Source organism: Cydia strobilella, chromosome 1 (assembly GCF_947568885.1).
Source record: "Cydia strobilella chromosome 1, ilCydStro3.1, whole genome shotgun sequence".
In the NCBI taxonomy this organism is placed as follows: domain Eukaryota; kingdom Metazoa; phylum Arthropoda; class Insecta; order Lepidoptera; family Tortricidae; genus Cydia; species Cydia strobilella.
Window position 1 is genome coordinate 16,036,264 of NC_086041.1, and position 20,876 is coordinate 16,057,139.

The window sequence follows — 20,876 nt, forward strand, 5'->3', positions numbered from 1 at the left end:
AACCATACATACATTTGACGTGCCCCTCCCTCGCAAAAATCGGCAGTCTGTTTTGTACAGAAAATGACAGACAAGGCGTCTCCAGTTACCAAATGCTCTAATGTAGGTACAATATATAACTCAGGCTGTAACATTAGACGGGAACTTTGTGCTTTTTGTAATTCTCAGAAACTGCACTAGTTTTTATTACCTTTTCACAACCTACGTTATTTACAACAGCGCAACCACACACAACTAGCAATTGCATATTTACGTAAAATACGTATCTATAAAATAAAGAATACTGAGTGAAAAGGGAAAACTTAAATCGTAATAGTTAATATAAAATGTTTCTTAGGTTGCCTTTGGTGCCAAACATATCTAAACATAAAATACGCAAAAATAAAAGTCTTTGAGACGTGACTAGAAGTAAATACAAGGTGGCAAAGCAGCACTACTCCCCGCTTCGCTCGCTCTTCTCCTCAATATCCAGTAACATCCGTGTTATATAGCTTCAATGTCCTCAAAATTATCCTGGAAATACAAGAGAGACATTTTAAGTTTTAATGTTGTTCATACGATACGGGGTTATTGCATCGGTGACGTAATTAGAATTTTATACGGTCTAACCAATTGACTCCAAACCACAGATCATATAATACTAGTCTCCAAACAATATAAAAGTCAGAAATTAGAGTCAACGTTGCACATTCCAATCGCGCTCTTAAAACACCCAGTGACAATAGTGGATGTCACCGATTGTCGTTTAACATGTTCAACATAAGTGTCGCAAATTCAAACTCGGATAAATCCACTCGACCCTCTCAGCAAATATCTACCATATTACCTTTTCTTAATACCAAAATAGCATAATCTGACAGATGGAGTTATCCGAGTTTGAAGTTAAGCGACTAAGGAAAATAAGTAAATTGCCATTTTTACCATATATTGCCACTAAGTATATAGTTGTTGGACACTTTATTTTTTATACATTTTTGTCCATGTAATAAATCGAATAATGCAAATATAGCCGGTCAAACAACAGTAATAAGGCGCGAAATTCAAATTTTCTATGGGACGATAACCCTTCGCGTCTACATTTTTTAAATCTGTCGCTCTTTTCTACTGACGGAAATGGCTTGACAGACTATATATACTGATATAGAAGTTATTTCATTTTAGTTTTACACACTAAGTAAATCTTAAAAATTCAAGAATAAGATTATTTTAATTTTTTGGTACCTATTTTTTCTACATTCCCATTTTGTTGCAAAAGATTGCTCATTTTCTTTCATTAGTTTGATTTTGGTATAAAATTAAAGATAAGTTTAAAACCTTTATATCTTTAATTGTAGCTACCTGACTCGCTCAGATCATGCCGAAGCCTTCGCCGCCCTCGTTGATGGCCCACAGCAGCGCGTGCACGAGCTGCTCGTACGAGTCGTAGTCGGGCAGGCACAGCTGGTTGAAGCACGTGTGCGCCGTGGGCAGCGCGCCGAACGTCGGCGCGGCCGTTATTTGGAAGCGAGGGTTCAGCTCCTGCGGAAAAACGAGAAAAATGTTCATATAACGTTAAAGACACTACATGATCGCAGGATTTGCAGCATAGAAAAACAGCGTGAGTAAAACCGGGCTAATCCCAATAAGGGATTCCCTTATGCTAAGGGATTAGTTGCTCCCCAGCCTCCCATGAACGAACGCATAAAGCTGGAATAACGCAAGAACATGATGAACGCTGGATTTTCGTCGCTGGAATACTTTGAAGCGCTCGCTCTTGTATAGGCACTTACAATAATTATAAAATATGTAGATGGCCGCCTATGTAACGTGTTACTAGGACGGGAGTTGTACCTGGAACCCGGCAGGCGGCAGCTGCGAGCAGCCCGTGGTGAACTGCAGCAGCCGCGCGCGCTCCTCCGCGCTGAAGTTGGCGACGGCGGCCCAGAACCAGCCGAGCAGCCGCTCCCAGCCGCGCCCCGAGCCCGCCACCAGCGCGTGCGCGCGCCAGTCCGCCACCGACACCTCGCCCGTGCCGCACACCAGCAGCTGGAAATTGTCACACATCCATAACTATCGTTATTAGCATGAGGCCGCGCAGGAAAACGTCGGTTTCGAGCCGACAGATTTGACTCAACCGAGTGCTTGTGTCGTGTGTAGATTGATTACCTCGAGCTCGATACCATCGAAGATGGCAAGCAGGTTGTCGGCCACGAACGGCGACAGCCCACGCAGGAACGCGTCAGCTTAAAGCCTACAGTTCTGACTCACACCCGAGTCCTTGTGCCGTTTGTAGAGTGGTTATCTCTAGCTCGTTCTCGTCGAAGATGGCGAGCAGGTTGTCGGGCACGAGCAGCATGAGGCCACGCAGAAAGGCGTCAGTTTCGAGCCTACAGCTCTGACTCACAACCGAATAGTTGTGTCGTTTGTAGAGTGGTTACCTCGAGTTCGTTCTCATCGAAGATGGCGAGCAGGTTGTCGGGCACGAGTAGTGTTAGGCCTCGCAGGAAGGCGTCAGTTTCTAGCCGACAACGCGTTGCCAGCCGCCATTGTGCCAGTGCGTCCAGGTATTTCATTTTTGTGCTGTTCGTTACCTGCCAACCAAAACACAGTTGAGTCCCATTAGTAAAAAGAAACAAAGCGGCTCATTTACTATTTTAAAAGCAAATAAAGACATAGTAGTCTTAAGCAATCAGAAGTTTATCTATATTTTGATAAAGTTTGCAACAGGTACTTGATCTTGGACAGGTATATAGCTCGTGATAAACTCACCCGTATCGTCGAGCCGTTGGGTATTAGATCGTGCGTCTCCACCAAGTGGCCGGACGAGTCGTACACGTCCTCCGCAAAGTATATCTCCGGCACGGACTCGGCCGAGTCCAGGTCCGTTTCCAACAGGTACTTGATCTTGGACAGGTACAGTTCAGGGTCGTCTTGCTCGAAGTACTGTAGAAATAACATGTGTGGTTCCACTTTATGTTTTATGACATAAGGCCTGAGTGAATACTGTCAATTTACTTAGTATTTATTGTAAATTGTGTCACTAAAATTAAATAAATAAACAGTTTTCTTCCTAAAACACGAGTTATCGGGTGTATTCACATTCGAGGAATTTCCGGAAACAAATATTAGGTACTGTCAGTCAGCTGCAGAGAAAAGGCACCCCCCCTGCATACAAAGTTCTGTAAATTAGTATGGACGTGGGGTACACCAGTTATCGTGAAATCGTATTTTAAATGTAGGTAACTTATAACTTTCGTGATGATGAGCATTTGGTTTGAGAAATTAATTCCTGGAAGGTCTACGTTCTGGTGACTCGACTGGCAACTTATTGGGCATCGTGCGACACGTATTGATGCACTACATAAATAGCGCGACCTCCGGAGCCAGTTTTATAAAACCTGTATCTTGAAATACCTACCTATATACGCGGAAGTCTCATTTTATCATATAAAGAAAAACCGGCCAAAAGTATGTCGGGCCACGCTCAGTATAGGATTCCGTAGTTACCCGTCCGTCAAAATATTAGACTTTCTTACAACTACTAAGCTTTACTTTCACGATTTATTTTCATATTATTTGGACCCATGGTTATGGTTTTTTTTCTTTTGGAGCGATAAGCTTTATCAAAAAATAAAACTATCAAAAAATGGTTCTTGAAGATCCTTATTGGTTTTTAAAGACCTATCCAACGACACTCCACACTATAGGATTAAAGCGAAAAAAAAATGTTATGCCCACTTTTCGTTTAGCCACTCTAAAAAAACATTTTTCTAGTTTTTAATTCACGACTTTGTCGGCGTAACTGATTTATATACCTATACGTGCCAAATTTCAGCTTTCTAGCACTAACGATCACAGAGCAAAGCCGCGGACGGACAGACAGACAGGCGGACATGACGAAACTATAACCTTGTTGACTACGGAACCCTAGAAAGTCTAGAAACGAATTGAACCCAGGTACTCTAGCTCGTACACATTAGATCACCTTGTAGTGCACGCGCAGGCCGATGATCTGCGCGAGGAAGGAGCGCGAGAGGCGCGCGCGCACCAGCTGGCGGTAGCTGCCGCCCAGCGCGCTCTCGTACAGGCACTTGCCCACCAGCTTGCCCGCCAGCTCGAAGTGCTTCAGCTGAGACAACGATAATCATATGTGTAATACCATTATATAAACAGAAAGCGTCGTAGAACAATGCGTCGAACAGCGTAACCACAAAGCAAGAGAACAACTTCAACCGTACTCCCCAGTTCACTATTGACAAATACTTACACATATTCATATTCATATTCATATTTTTTTATTTGTATTAATCATACATTGTCATGGATGCGTAATTTACATTATTAATATTATTATTTACAATAGATATGTCAGAAATATATACAATTAAAATTGGGTTTCATTGTAAACATTGGAATAATAATAATAACAAAATAATAATGCTTGTGGCGAGCTGTTGGGGAGTGACGTCCCCACGGACCCGAGTGCTCCAGAGAGTCGGTCAGGGTCTCCGTCTCCGGCGTGTCTTCGTCGGTCGGAGTGGACCCCAAGGGGACCCGCAGGACTCTCAGCTCTGACTTGCCTTCATTGGCCGTCCAGAGGGGAGTCGTAAGAGCTATATGCTCCAGTAGTGGAAGTGTTAAAGGGCATAACGCCGCGAGTAACTTCGGAGAAAGCGCAGCACACCTCTCGACACCCCTGAGCCGCTCACGCCGGTGTTGCGCCTGGCCGTCTTTACGATGGCGCATCAGGTGCCCATCTTGCGAGTGGCGAGTCACCACCTGCCTCGATAGCACTGTATAGCACAATGTTATGGCAGGTGTCCGGAACTCTTAGCAATAGCCCAGTATTATATTCCACCCAAATTTAAGCCAGACCAGGACTCTTTCCACTTTTCTATAATAGCTCCCAATGCCTGCTGAAACCGGTTTACGGGTATCTATTTATGTACCCGTGAATGGGTTCTAGCAGGCGTTCTACATGACATCAAAACTCTCCAAACGGCCTCTACGTGTTGGATCTATATCCCCACGCACGCCTTATAAATGACCGGGCCTGAAAACCCGAGAGTTTGTAACGGAGATACAAATAATAATAATTAAATTGTCAATAAAATTATCATACCCCGTTCCAACACGTTAGGAGTGATCCTAATTAGCCTTCCAGAAATTCCTTAACTGAGTAATACGCCTTTTGGATCAGGAAACACTTGAGTTTTCTTATAATATTTTTTAAGAAAAATTAAACTGACTTCAATGGGGCATGCCGTTGAGAGGTTACTTATTGTTAATGGTGCACTTCAGACAATGAAATGAAAAAGACAGCATCTTTTGCGTAACTAAAAGGACGTAAAACCACTCACTTTTCTAGTAGCATTTCGTTACTGTAAGGGTCACAGTTCAAACTTTTTTTTTTAGGGGGAAAAAATGCAATTACGCATACCACTCGGGCGCGGGGACGAACCCGAGTGGTTATGTGGGACTCCTTGGTTTGGGCTGATGGGACCCCAAGTCTACCCACTAAACAACCCCCCCGTCTGTCGCCTCGGTGCTGTAAGACGGGGCCACGGGAACACCAAGTGACCTCGCAGCAGCGGCCGGCTGCCAAGCCCCATCTCCGGGAAATTGATTTCCCAACCGGCATTTGGGGCGTGCCTACATTTTTTTTTTGACACACCCTTCGCCTCGAGGGCCTAGTTTTAGTTAGATGGCTGTCGTCCCCGTGACTGCCACCCCTAGGCCCTCGTTAAGGCGGCAGGCGGCGGTCATGGGCGACCCGCCTCCGCCCTGCTCTTTTGTGCCGCAGCGGGTGAGCTTCCGCAGCCTTTTCCCGCGCGCGCTCCGCTGCTTCACAAGGGTCACAGTTCTAACCTAACCTAACCCAATGTTCTGATAGCATTTCGTTTCTGTAAGGGTCACAGTTCTAACCTAACCTAACCCACTTTTCTGATAGCAGTTCGGTTCTGTAAGGATCGCAGTTCAAAAAAAAGTCCAGGTCCAAGTTTTAGTCTGGGTCCATAACGAAGAGAATAAATCGCCAAACGTGAACTATGTGTCGTTGAAGAGTTCCATTCTGATCATCATCAGCAATTCCACTTCATCAAATGTCACTTTTTTATGTAAATGCTGGATTTGTTGATGAAAATACAAAAATCACTATATGTATGCCTTTCACATTTAAATAAATAAATAATAAATTCATTTATTAAGGACCAACTTGGATCAATTTGTGTTAGTGACAGTTTTATCTTAAGGCTAATGTTAGTATATACATAATTATTTACTGACTAGCTAACTATATAAAATTCTAGTTTCTAAAATAAATAAGTAAGCAGATTTTCTCAAAAACCACTTTAAAGAAAATCTGCCCACCTACCCATTCCTGCGCACATGAATCATGCAGCAGTTATTTATATACAGGCTATCAACCCTGTCCGCAATCATGGTCAGGATGCTGTTGGAGCTGGCCCGTACTCTGCGCACCAGGGATGTGGCTCGTTTGCGCATCGTGGTGTAGAAGCAGTCTACCCGCGCTTCCGCGAACATCCCTGACGCGCTACAGAATCTGGGCAGCCCCATCAGCACCCTGTACGCGTTGTTATATTGAACGCGCAGAGCGTTGTACCGTTTATACGTATAGTCCGCCCACAGGCTGCTTGTGTAGAAACTAGTACAGTAGGCTCTGAACAAACAGATTTTGACTTCCTTAGAGCACTGAGCAAACCTGCGGGCTATCATATTCGCTCTGACGGACAACGCTCTGCGCTCGCGCTCAATATCGGCATCATCCTTAAGGTCAGCGTTCACCAAATGTCCTAGGTATTTAAATTGGTTAACGATGTTTAGCGGTTGCCCATTCAATTTAACCGATGGAAACGCTGGCGGGCATTTACCCTTGACCTTAAAAATAGCATTTGAGGAGTTCCCTCGGTTTCTTATGGATTCCATCATCAGAACTCGAGCTTGATAAAAATGTGTCTTGAAAACTTAACTTGCTTAACAAACATAAAAAAGAAGATAAATCGCCAAACGTGAAATATGCGTTATATGCGTCATTAAAGAGTTCCATTCTAATATTTCTGATCATCATCAGCAGCTCCACTTCTTCAAATGTCACTTTTTTTTTATGTAAATGCTGGATTTGTTGATGAAAATACAAAAATCACTATATGTATGCCTTTCACATTTGAGGAGTTCCCTCGATTCCTCATGGATCCCATCATCAGAACTCGAGCTTAACAAAAATGTGTCTTGAAAATCTAACTTGCTTAACAAACATAACGAAGAGGACAAATCGCCAAACGTGAACTATGCGTCATTGAAGAGTTCCGTTCTGATCATGATCAGCAGCTCCACTTCATCAAATGTCACTTTTTTAAATGTGTTCATCCTCACACCCTAGCACCTAAATGGTCGCGTACTGTGCGGTTTAAGAGGAATTTCCTCCCGCGTACGCTTCGGCTGTGGAATGAGCTCCCTGCCGAGGTTTTCTCGAGGGGCTACAGTATGGGGTTCTTCAAAAAAGGAGTGTACAGGTTTTTAAAGGGTCGGCAACGCGCGTGTAATATATCCGGTGTTGCAGGCGTCCATAGGCTACGGTAACTGCTTACTATCAGGCGGGCCGTATGCTTGATTGCCACCGACGTGGTATAAAAAAAAAGCTTGATTTGTTGATGAAAATACTAAAATCACTATAGGTATGCCTTAAACATTTATTTTTATTTTATTTTATTAAGGTTTGCCAACAGGTGTAATACATATACATATAAACTTATTGAAAACGTGACAATAAAAACAAATTGCTCGAGTATTCACCCAATAACAGGCAAACACAACATGCATATGAAAGTAATTGCTTACATAAATCTTAAACTAAGTAGTTTACAAACCAATTCTTGCTTCCATTATAAGCAGTAAATTTAATTACTAAAGTTACATTACATATATTAAGTAGCTAGAAAATCGCAAATCTAAGTTAATTAACAAACTGCATAGAAATTTTTGAAAGAAATGTTTAACGAATTTAAAATTATGAAGATGTTGATACATTATTTTAAAACTAACAATTGGCCTTGAGTTTGTGCAAACAAGTTTTAAATTGGTTATGTGACATTTTTAATAAGTCTACCCGATTGAGTTTAAATAATAAATTGTGCTGTTTACATATTCTTGGTATAATGCTATGAGATCTAACATTGGTTCTATATGTTTTATACGAGAATGGCCGAAGTTTGCTATCCGAGAGTGCGGGTGAGGAACTATCCAATTGATTGCCTGCAGAAGTTGTGGGTTGTCTAGCGTGCCAGACACAATTTTATGTAGCAACACCTGGTCAGCGATCCAACGACGGTCCTCGAGGGTTATCATGTTAAAATGTTTTAAACGCGCATTGTACGAATTTAACATTCGAAGCTTGCCCTGATGTGCTGAGAGGAAAAACAGGAAACGTTTTTGTATTTTTTCGATTCTCTCAATGTGACATTTATAGAATGGATTCCAGATCTGTGAACAGTACTCGAGCAAAGTTTTCAGCGCAGAGATACCCTTGAATTGCTTACAGTTTCGCCAAATAAAACCGAGGAGTTTATTAGACTGCTTTATAATGTTGTCAAGATGTGTGTTAAAGGACAATTATTTGTCCAGGGTTACCCCGAGATCTCTTATTTATGAAACTTCCTGCAAAAAAAAGGCAGTACAAGCTGCTATATTCAAGTCAAAAAACTCTGCTAAAGCCATCTGGAAAGTTGTAAATAAACAAAGGAATAAAAACACTCTAAAAGCACAGCCGAAACTAATGCTAAAGACAGACGACAAATTAATAGATGAAGCGCAGGATACTGTGGAGTTTTTTTTCGTCTTACTTTAATAGTAGCAAATGTCATATGCCTAATGGTGGTTTAAGCGGGGCGTAAGAGATTCTACAGGACTGTGCTTCACCTGTATTGAATGATATGTCGTGGGAATATGTAACTCCTGTCGAAAGAAAATGGAGATGAAGAAATCAACAGGTGTAGACGATCTTCCAATCTCTTTAATTAAAGATAATATTGATATACTGTCAGTACCATTATCAGTCTTTTTTAATAATTGCTACGAGGAAGGAATATTTCCTGAGCAGTTAAAGGTGGCCAAAGTAGTACCGGTTTATAAAAAAGGCTTGAAGAGCGATCCAAAAAACTATAGACCTATTTCACTCTTACCAATTTTGTCAAAAATATTTGAAAAGTTGATTAAAGTTAGACTTGTTAAGCATTTGGATTGTAATAGAGTTATTAAGAGGCCGGTGTCGATTTTAGTCGCAAAAATGTAAAATTGATAGATTTAGTCCGTGAAATTTTACACCTTTTGTTACCTAATTGAAATAACAAGTACTGGTTTCTATTAGCACGTCTTCTTATCTTACCTTTTATCAGATCAGTTTTTTGAAAACAGAATCACTAAATTAGTAATGTTTGCTTTTCTGATGGACGTTTAGGTAAACGCGCGTAAAACACTGATTTTGTCGCTCTTATTTGTAAATTTCGTAAAGTTTGGACTGCTAAACATGGTAATTTTGTATTACACATATCCTGTACTTGACGTTTATCAGACTACATTTTTATTATTATGACCTTGAAGTAGTGTAAATGAAAGTTAGACGAAATCAATTTTCTCCAGAAATTACTTCAAAGCAAGTGACAATTTCTCTGAAAATCGACTTAATTTCAACGTAATTTTGATACTTAAACAATCTACAACATTTGCTGAAACTATACTTATACATCAATTTGTATAATTTACCACCATGATTTTTTGATGAATTTTTAAAAACTGCCCCTTTTCTTCATGCATTACCGGTGACGCACGCTCGCGACCTCATTATTAAAAGGCAAGATGAGAAGACGTGCTAATAGAAATCAATACTTGTTATTTAGATATTACGTAACAAAACGTGTATAATTTCAACAACTAAATCTATCAATTTTACATTTTTGCTCTAAAATCGACTACGGCCTCTTAATAAAAGACAATATGGCTACCAAAAGAATAAAGGTACTAGTGATGCAATTGAGAGGCTTATTGATGACGTGGTTATTAACTTAAATAATAAATTCAAGGTCGCTGGTGTGTTTCTTGATCTGACGTCTGCATTTGATACAGTTGATCATGAAATACTACTGTACAAGCTGAATTACTGTGGCGTACGGGGCAAGGAATTAAAACTTTTCGCATCATACCTATACTTGTTAAATAGAAAAATGGTAGTAGAAATGAAATCGATAGAAGATGGTTGTCAAAAAGTATACCGGTCCAGGTTAGCTAAAATTAATAAAGGGGTGCCGCAGGGCTCTATTCTGGGGCCTATTCTTTTTGTAATATTTGTCAATGATTTAATTGATTGCATTTGTAAACAGTTTAGCGATGTTGGAGTAGTAGTTTTCGCAGATGACACAAATGCAATAGTTTCCTCAACTAATACAGAGGAACTGAACAATAAAGTAAATGCACTCCTTAGAAACTTTCAGACGTGGTTCAGTAGCAATAACCTAATCTTGAACATGACTAAAACAAAAGCTATGCTATTTAGAACAACGTCTAGGAATAGAGAGCCTCCATGTGAACTTGGAAGGTTCTGATGTGGCTACTGAAGATTGTGTTAGATTCCTTGGTATACATCTAGATAGGGATCTTAACTGGAAAGAAGAACTCAAGTCACTGGATAATAGCATCAGCTCAGCTTGCTATGCACTTAGGAGCTTACGCGATGAAGTAACTATAAAGCAACTAACGTCTGTATATTACGCATTAGTAGAGTCTCGGTTGCGATACAGCATTAAGTTTTGGGGTCAAAGCTACAAATATTAATATGATAAATATGATTTCGTATGCCATAAGCGACTACTTGCCAAATTATACAGATATGGTATACGAGGTCCCTCACTCGATTGGATTAAGGACTACCTTGATAACAGAAAGCAATGTGTAGAGATTCTCAAGTACTGTAACAATTCTCGAACTATAGAGTCTTATAGATCTTCCTATATGAATAATGGTTACGGAGTTCCTCAAGGGAGTATACTGGGACCTTTACTATTTTTAATGTATATAAATGACTTGCCGAATTACTTATCCCACAAATGTATTCTATTTGCAGATGACACATCTATTATAATTAAATGTAATGATTTGCTGACATATAATAATGATATAAATTTAACATTAACTCAAACAATTCAGTGGCTTGAAGTAAATAATTTAAAGGTTAATATTAAAAAAACTAATTATATTCAATTTCATACAGAACGAGCTACGCCGCCTAACTTAAATGTACACTATAATAACGATCCTATAGAAGAAGTTAAATGTACGAAATTTTTGGGAATAATGGTGGACTGTCTGTGCAAATGGCGAGAACATGTAGATAAGGTCTATTCAAAACTCAACAGTTTTGTGTTTGCCTTGAGACGAACAAGACAAACAGTTTCCACAGAAGCGGCTTTAATGGCATACCATGGTTACGTTAGCTCAACAATAAGGTATGGTTTAGTCATTTGGGGTAATTGTACACTAATAAATCAAATATTTTTGGCTCAAAAGCGGTGTGTCAGGGCTGTTTTTAATTTAGACCGAAGTGCATCGTGTCGGCCTTTCTTCATACAGCACAATATTCTAACTGTTGCTTGCGTGTATATAGCTGAGGTCTGTATGTTTGTTCATAAATATAAAGATGAATTCATAGAAGCACAACAGATGAGCTCTCGTAATGTCAGACAACAATATAAACATAAATTACACAAACCAGCTACAAAACTAGAATTAGCATCTAAAAATTCATACATCATGTGCATTACAATTTATAATAAGTTACCGGATGAATTTAAAAGGGAAAAGAATACAACATTTAAGAAAATGATGAAAGCTTGGCTGTGTGGGAAATGTTTCTACAGTGTGGGCGAGTTCCTTAATAGTTAAGTTAATATAATATGCATGGACTTAGGCTAGTTTAATCTAATTTGTATGCCAGTTTGTAGGCACAATGTGGAGATCCTATGTAATTACATATTGTAAATAGTTTTAAGACCTCTGTAACCCATATTGACAAATAAATGATCAATCAATCAATCAATCAATATAATATAAATAAAGCGTTTGTAGCCCAAAAACGTGCCATCAGAATCATGGTCCGTATCCCGTGGTGGCAGTCGTGTAGGGAACACTTTGTTCGGCTCAAAATCCTAACGGTACCGTGTCTCTATATTCTAGTTATACTGACTGGTGACCGAGGAAGAAAGAATCTCTAGAATGAACACACGCAGGAAGGACTTGGATAACTTGTTAGCGCCTAAATTGAAAGTTGTTCACCATTGTGTGCGATATCAACTAGTAAAACTGTATAATTGCCTCCCCACTGAGCTCAAAACAATACATAATGTGAACAACTTTAAATGCCGGCTAAGGGACCATTTAATCAGTAAATGCTATTACGAAATCAACGATTTTATCTGTAATCTGTAATTTATTCTTCGATATGTTCTTAAATTTGACTAAACTAAAAAAAAAACAGTCTTATACTGTGATTGTTTTTATCTTGTATATTTTAATTTAATCTATAATATGCATGTTATTTATAAAATTGTAATTTATTTTAGTAGCTTGTAAGATATTTCCGACATGATTGTAAAATTGTTATGGAATAAATTATCTTATCTTATCTTATCTTATCTAAAGGAACATCGTCCACAAAAGATACTGTGTTTAAAGGTAATCGTTTTTTCGTGAATTTGATGTGTTTGCACTTCTCTTTGTTTAAAGGTAGTTTATTATCTTTAGACCAATTTGTAATACGTGTCAAGTCGTATTGGAGCTGCCGGGAGTCTGTTGAATTTTCTATGACTTTGGTTATTTTTAAGTCGTCTGCAAAAAAGGAAAAATTTGAATGGTGAATCTCTTTTGCCAGATCGTTTACAAATATCAAAAATAATGTAGGTCCTAAGTGGGATCCCTGAGGCACTCCGGAAGTTGCCTCAAAACTCCTGGATTCGTGCCCACAAATTACAACTTTTTGTGGTCTAGATTTAAGATAGGAGGAAAACCAATCCAAAAGTTTTCCGTGCACTCCTGTGTTGAAAATTTTACTGATTAGTATGCCATGATTTACTCGATCGAACGCTTTACTTATATCAGTATAAACAGCATCAATTTGAGAACCCTTGTCCAAGGCTTCTGCTAGAGAGGAAACGTGAACTGCTAGATTAGATACGGTGGACATATTTCTACGGAAACCGTGTTGTTCAGGAACAATGAGAGATTTGACGTGGTTGGTCAATACAGAATTTACTAATGACTCAAAAACTTTACCGAGGATAGACAGCAAGGAAATCGGTCGATAATTTTGGACGTCAGTTTTATCACCACCTTTAGGGATAGGAATGACATTCGCTTGCTTCCAAATTAAGGGGAAAACCCCGGTCAAAATAGAAGTATTATAAATAATGTAGAGGGGATATGATAGACTTTTGGCAAAGTTTCCGATAAAGACTAGAAGAATAGTATTTTGACAGAAGAGAGGTCTTTTGTCTGGCCCCGGCCCCTTCTTTTTATCGAGCTTCATGAGTGACGATTCAATTGAGCAACGGGTAAGAGACAGAGAACTCAAAGTATTAATGTATGGATAACCCTCTGTTGGGGTTTGATCAGAAGTTGGAACATCATTGTAAACAGTAGCGTATACAGAAGAAAAGCTTTCGGCGAATGCTTCGCAAATTAATGCTGGTGACGACAATTTTGATCCTTGAAACACCATTTCGCTTGGCATTGTTCCTTCTGTTTTTTGCTTCGCTCTAATGAAAGACCAAAATGCTTACATGTTGTTTGTGGATATAGATGACTCAATAGATTTCATATAATTCGAGTAGCAAATCTCTATTTGTAACTCATCAAGGGGGTTTTTAAATCGTTTCATTTCATTCGCAATTTGTCTTTTTCTTTTATAAAGCTTAATTAATTTGTTTGTGTACCACACTGGATAGCGCGTGCTACTTGCTGATTTCGTAATAGGTACATGTTTGTTAATGATTTCTTGCAATATCCTATAAAATATAAAAGTAATTTCGTTTACATCGATCGAAGAACCCAAGGTAGAATCCCAATTTATTTTGTTTATTTCAGCATTTATTGACAACATTTGAGGGGTTCCCTCGATTCCTCATGGATCCCATCATCAGAACTGCGTTTTGACAAAAACGGGACCAATCTGTATGTATATACTTACAATTAAAAAAAGAATTTTCAAAATCGGCCCAGAAATGACGGAGTTATGGAGTAACAAAAAAAAACAACCGAATTGAGAACCTCCTCCTTTTGAAATCTATAATTTGGAAGAAGTTACCTGTTTTTGCAAGCCTGTGCCTAGGTATTACTCGTACCTGCGTTCGTCTTGACGACTAACGCGTAGTAGAGGTAGAAAAGTGTTTCCTGCTCCGTCGGATAAGTTTTCCCACCTCAAATATGAAGAGCGAGGGAACCGTTAGGATGCGTAATTTAATAAAAAGCTCTCTTGCTAGTTCGTCAGGTGGTACTCTGCACATAGACCGGACGACTTTTTTTTAAATAATAAAAGGGCGATCACGGTCTGCAGCTAAACCCCAAAGATCGATTCCATAGGAAAGATGGGAGTGAAAATAAGCGTAGTAGGCGGCTAGTAGATTCTTTTGAGACAAGGAGTCTTTGAGTCTGGTTACGGCATAATAAGCAGAGTTTAACCTAGCACAGAGCGAATCAATATGCTCCTGCCACTGCAGTCTACCGTCTAGAGTGAATCCCACGAATCTTGCGGAGCTCACGGCTTCAATGTTTGTGTTTTTTTTTTTTTTTTTTTTTTATGTGATGTTCAGCAAACGAGCAGACGAGCCGCCTGATGGGAAGCAGTCATCGTCGCCCATGGACGTAAGCAACATCACAGGAGCCACTTAAGCATTGCCGACCCTTGAGAACCCTAAATACCCGCTTCTTGAAGAATCCCATGTCGTAGCACAAAGGAAATACCTCAGGAGGCAACTCATTCCACATTCTGCACGTTCTGGGAAGAAACGAGCGGGATGCCCGCTTATTCATGGTGTGCCATGTGTCTAAGAAGTGAGGATGAGCTTTGCTCCTTTGGCGGGAGGTGCGGTGATAGAAACGAGACGATGGCACCAGATCAAAAAGTTCTTCGGAACATTCCCCATTGTACAGACGGTAGAACATGCAAAGAGAGCCAACGTCTCTCCGAAGACTAAGAGGTTCTAAGCCGTCAGTAAGTTCGGAATTGCCGACAATACGAACTGCCCGACGTTGGATGGAGTCAAGGGGAAGGAGCTGGTATTGTGGAGCGCCAGACCAGAGATGAGAACATTACTCCATATGGGGTCGAACCTGCGCTTTATATAACAAAAGTCGGTGACCCGGTGTGAAGTACTGTTTGGCTCTGTTAAGCACCCCAAGCTTTTTGGAGGCCAGTTTGGCTTTTTGTTCCAGATGACTACGAAACTGGACTTCATTCGTAATGTCGACACCAAGTATCCCGATACTTTTAGCGGTGGTAAGGGGAATGCCCTGAAACTTTGGCGCCGTGACAAATGGGGTTTTGTATTACTACAGGGTTTAAGTTTGTGGTCTTACTTGTAGCCAATGAGAAGTCCAGAATATTCGTTTTTTCGAGGTTGAGCTGCATGCCGTTCGCAGTAAACTAGTGCAAGAGGCTCACTATTACTGTTTCGACATTGATACGGAGCTCAACCTCACAGTCCCCACTCACTACGGCGCAGATATCGTCTGCATACATAATAAGCTGCGTGTGAGAAGATAAAAATGGCAAGTAATTCATCAGCACCAGAAATATCGTGTTACCAACATTGGACCCCTGAGGGGTCAGTACCTCAATCAGTCACCAATATCACCTGGTTCCGAAGCATCACCACATCACCAGCCACTTCTGTTCTTTGGGAGCGGTTGCTAAGGAAGAAAATAATGAAATCTAGGGTCAACCCACGTACGCTATAGTGTTCAAGTTTAGCTGCCATCAGTTTGTGATCAACAAGGTCGAATGCGCGAGATAGGTCGAAAAGTATAGTAGTCTAACCCGTTCGTATAAAAAGCAATTTTGAAAATAATTTCATTTAGATTTTTTTTTAAATTTCTCAATATTGTAATATTGAAAAATTATACACATGAAAAATATTTAAAAAAAAATTGTTATTGGTATTATTTTCAAAAATATTTTTTTTTTTATACTACGTCGGTGGCAAACAAGCATACGGCCCGCCTGATGTTAAGCAGTCTCCGTAGCCTATGTACGCCTGCAACTCCAGAGGAGTTACATGCGCGTTGCCGACCCTAACACCTCCTCTCCCTCGAGCTCTGGCAACCTTACTCACCGGCAGGAACACAACACTATGAGTAGGGTCTAGTGTTATTTGGCTGCGGTTTTCTGTATGGTGGAGGTACCTCCCCAGTTAGGCTCTGCTCTAGATCTGGAATGACATCCGCTGTCCTGTGCCCTACCACACAAAGCGAGATGTCATTCACAGTGCCCATACCTCTCTTTTGGACGTAGTTTAAGGACCTACCCCCGGGTCCGGACGTAGTTTAAGGACATACCCGGGTCCAAATTGCTTTCTTGGGGTTCGATATCAAGATATTACGTATCATTCGTGGTGTATTGTACAAAAAAAATCAGTAAGGTATATCGTAGCTGGAGGATACAACCTTGATATTTTGTGTCAATAACTAAACAAATTATACCAACTGATGAAAAGGCGCAGTTAAAGGGTTAAAGAGGTATTTCCCGTTGGATATATGGTTATTACGTATCATTTTATGATTAATATGTACCGTATCTGCAGTATAGTTCCATAAGTCTCGTGAAATAGATATTAAAGTAGAACTGTGTCACTTTGTAAAATTGAAAAAAAAAAAAAAATTGCTAATGATATTATTTTCAAAATTGCTTTCTTTGGGTTAGACATCAGGATATCACGTATCATTTGTGGTATATTGTACAAAAAAAAGTCTGCCATATCGTGTCTGGAGGAGCCCAAACTTGGTATGTTTCGAAAATTCTTTTTATTTTAATTAAAAAAAAAAACCAAATTTAATGATGTGATATATTTTTAGAATCGCCTCAAAAAGCCCTTTCGTATGATACCACACTCGATAGGTTTTGGAAAAAAAATTTTTTTTTTCCCATACAAAAAAAAAAAAATTACCCCCCCCCCGCAGCGAAATTTTTTTAGGAACTGCGGGTCAAAAATTTTGTTTTGGCCTCTAGTATGTGTGTGCCAAACGGCTAACCTGTACATCGATTTGCGGTATTCCTTTGAAATTGGGGTCGAGCGGCTTCCGCGATAGCGGCGACTCGTTTTTTGGATTCTAGCCTGCCTAGTACGTTCTTTACCACATCACGCGCTGCCTCAATCGTCGACCAGCCTGATAAGCACATACTGCTGAGAGCATAACGATTCATTCGACCTAAAGAAGCTCATCAGCCTATCACAAATTCCCGTCTCAAATATTTTTGAGATGGCGGGCACCAACGATATCGGACGATAGTTTTTGAATTCCTTCTTGCTACCTTTACCCTTATACACAGGTGTTACTTTTATACTTTTTAAAGTGTCAGGATAAGAACCGTTCGCTATTGAGGTATTAAGATGGTTGCATAGCAGATTTAGGAAAATGTAAGGTAGTTTACGCAGTGCAGATGTGGGGAACCCATAAACGTCTTTGGTGGCCTTCGATTTAATATTTTTAATAATTTTAACCAGCTCCGGTGCCGTAAATGGGGTCATAAACATAGTGTTCAGTACGGGTGGTCTTGAGGTGCGCAACAGTTTCAGAGCCTCGGGTATGTTGGGTCTGGTAGGTGTATCGCGCACCACCGCCAGGTAGTGCTGGTTGAGCGCGTCCGCCAGCTCGCGACTGGAGCCCTGCGATCCACACACAGCATGCCTAAGCACACAAAAGTCGTCTCCTGACAGTCTACCTTTATTTATTTCTAGTTTAATCGAGTTCCATAAGGCGCTACTTTTATTCTCACTGGATTCTATATTTTTATTTATAAACGACCGTCTAGTTTTAGTAAGTAGACTATTATGTTTGCATTTATGAGCGTTAATTAATCGATTTAGGTCAGCATTTAAGGGATGTAAGCGCTTGAGCATTCCGAGAAAGAAAATAAACATACACAGTTACGAGTACCTTGAGGTGCTTGGGTCGTTCGGGGTTCGGGTGCACAAGGCCGGTGGGTGAGTCGTGGAAGGGCGCGAACAGGCCGAAACGGGCGTCAAACAGCGTACCGCACAGTAGCGAGAACCACTCCCGCCTCACTCCGCCCCAGTCCACTCCTAACAAATGCACCAAAATAACATGATAGGTATGTAGTTAGTTTGCATTGGCGCTGTAATGTTAATTTAGGTTTAACTATTGTGACCATTTTTGGCAAAAAAAATACAAATAATAATTTTTGCGTTTTAGAAGTGTTTTAGGGCAAATGAAAAATAAAATTTTAAGTGATTCCCATCTAGATAACTGCCGTTATAGTGAACATGACACTATAAAACACAAATTATGCAATAATATTACCAATTATTTGTTTTTATTGTTCTATAGAACTGTGATGTGTGAGGTGATATAGCAAAATGACCTTGTTTCCGGTGGAAGGTGACTTCGAAGGTCTTGCACCAGTCGGCGACGGTGAAGTGTCTCGTGGCCTTGAGGCTGGTGGCGACGCGCTGATCTGCACTCAACACTCGGATGACCAGCTTCTCGTGCGGTTGCCGCGCGTGCACCATGTGGACGTATGTTGTGAGCTACCTTGTTCCCCTTGAAAGGTGACGTCGAAGTTCTTGCACCAGTCGGCGACGGTGAAGTGTCGCGTGGCCTTGAGGCTGGTGGCCACGAGGTCTGCCCTCAACACTCGGATAGCTAGCTTGTCGTGCGGGTGCCGCGCGTGCGCCTTGCGGACCTCGCTGTAGAAGAAGTCCTGCTTGTTCTGCCAGCAATAACCAACGCAATTAGTAGTAAGCTTAGCAAGCATAGCTAGCTAAACGGCCATAGAACTAGTAAATATGTCCTATGATAACGAATACTAGAAAATACTTATGATTCCAAATTGCAAATATCTCATTGGCGTTGTACAATATTTCTATCTTTCATTCTTGTAAATTTAACATCCCATCAAAAACATTACATGTAAAAAAGGTGCTAGTCACGCAACGCAATTCTTCTACTAAAAAAAAGTTTTAAGATGTAATGTGAAACCAAGTCGGACATTTTAGTTGTTAGGGGGATGTTAAAATAAAACCATATCAATATTAGATACCGTTAACCCGTGTCAAATTGTACTGGTAACTATGGTAACTGTAGGTTTAACCGGTTAACCCCGGGTTAGTCAATGGTGCAAGTGGCGCTTAATATCTTAAAAGTGAAAGACGAGCATCTAAGCTGCGCTGACAATGCTACTACATAATCCAAGGTTCATTCTCTCTCTCTTTCACACACACACACACACCTTGAAGGTGTCCTCGCCGCCGCAGTTGGCGACGAGCAGCTGCGCGAAGGTGGCAGCGATGAGGTCGCGCTGCGCTGATACTAGTTCTACTCGCGGCTGCACTCCATCGTCTAACGCGAACGCGCCTTCTTCCGCGCTGTCTTCACTTGGTTTGAGGATTAACTGGAAATATATTTATAAAAAATAAATAATAAATAAATATTACGGGATTTTACAGAATAGGGATGTTGACAATTTTTTAGAACTGTTTTCATTTTATAGATAGACACGTAATTATTACAAAAAAAAACATATTTACATTTTTTATTTATTAATTTTAAATAAATGTTTAAATTTCGCGCCTAAACGCTCCAAGCTGTCACGTGATCTTGATGACGTCACGATGTGATAAATAAACAAACTGCTGTCAAACTGTCGGTCATAGCGTAGATCAAAAGCTAGTATTTAATTTCTCTCTCTTTTTAAAAGATATTACGTACATATATAAGCTAAAATAACGAATAACAAGTTTTACAAGGTGTTATGCAGTGTAAAAGAACAACAATCAAGACACTAGAGTAGGTACATACACTTGTAGGGAAACATGTGTATGGCCGGCGCGGCGTTGTACCACACGTCACCAACCTTGGTGGAGGGGCACAGACGGAAGGCCGTGGAGCGGCGCGGGATGAAGCCGAGGATGTAGTCCTTGACGACGAGCTGCTTGCGGCTGAGGCAGCACAACACGCGGCGCGGCTTAGCGGGTGGCGGCGCGCGGCACGCGTAACACCACATGTGGCGTTTCGATGACATGTTGCGTTGAAGTGTTGCGGTGTCCGATGCTATAATTAAATCATAATGCAGAAAAATCATTCAATTACTAACCATGCGCGAGCGCTACTTTCAAACCGTAGTAGCTAGGACATAGGTTAGTGTAGATAGCAATCAGTTTCTTGGAACGTTTGGAATTGACATTTGTACAAATTACATTTGTACAAAATTGTTCATAGGTTAAGAAAAACATCGTGGTTTCCAGTGGTTTCACACCGAACTAATTATAATAAGTCAGATAACAGTCAGGCGCAGAACCCACGTAGCGGCGTGGCGGTGGTGCGGCGCAAAGATTTGTATCGCGGTGTTGGTGGCGCGCCACCGGTGCGCGCAGACGAGGCGGTTTACCCACACCGGCTACACCGCCATCCGCCGTACAAGGTTCCCGCCGCGCCGCCGCGGCGGAGACACGCCGCTATGTGGGTTTTGCGCCACACTTTTGAAAAAACCGGTAAGTACCTTTGCTCATTCTTGGATTAACTAAAAGGAACCGGGATATTTTAAGATACTACCAGAAAAGTGCTAAGATGAGGAAAACCGTGTGAAAAAGTCATCATTTACT

The 20,876-nt window shown here is 40.7% G+C and overlaps 1 protein-coding gene across 1 annotated transcript in view; it reads right to left on the bottom strand.

Moving 5' to 3' along the window:
- Positions 1 to 315: 315 nt before the first annotated feature.
- The window catches only part of LOC134746643 (apoptosis-resistant E3 ubiquitin protein ligase 1), a 140,733-nt gene continuing 120,172 nt past the window's right edge, over positions 316 to 20,876 (bottom strand). Inside the window, exons 10-19 of the mRNA XM_063681134.1 lie at positions 20,129 to 20,325; positions 19,505 to 19,666; positions 18,808 to 18,985; positions 18,193 to 18,338; positions 3,965 to 4,108; positions 2,749 to 2,922; positions 2,418 to 2,570; positions 1,831 to 2,025; positions 1,339 to 1,518; positions 316 to 513 (exon numbers count right to left, since the gene is read on the bottom strand). Of these exons, the coding sequence (XP_063537204.1) occupies positions 1,348 to 1,518; positions 1,831 to 2,025; positions 2,418 to 2,570; positions 2,749 to 2,922; positions 3,965 to 4,108; positions 18,193 to 18,338; positions 18,808 to 18,985; positions 19,505 to 19,666; positions 20,129 to 20,325 (1,520 nt within the window). The 3' untranslated portion in view covers positions 316 to 513; positions 1,339 to 1,347. The remainder of the gene's footprint in view (positions 514 to 1,338; positions 1,519 to 1,830; positions 2,026 to 2,417; positions 2,571 to 2,748; positions 2,923 to 3,964; positions 4,109 to 18,192; positions 18,339 to 18,807; positions 18,986 to 19,504; positions 19,667 to 20,128; positions 20,326 to 20,876) is intronic.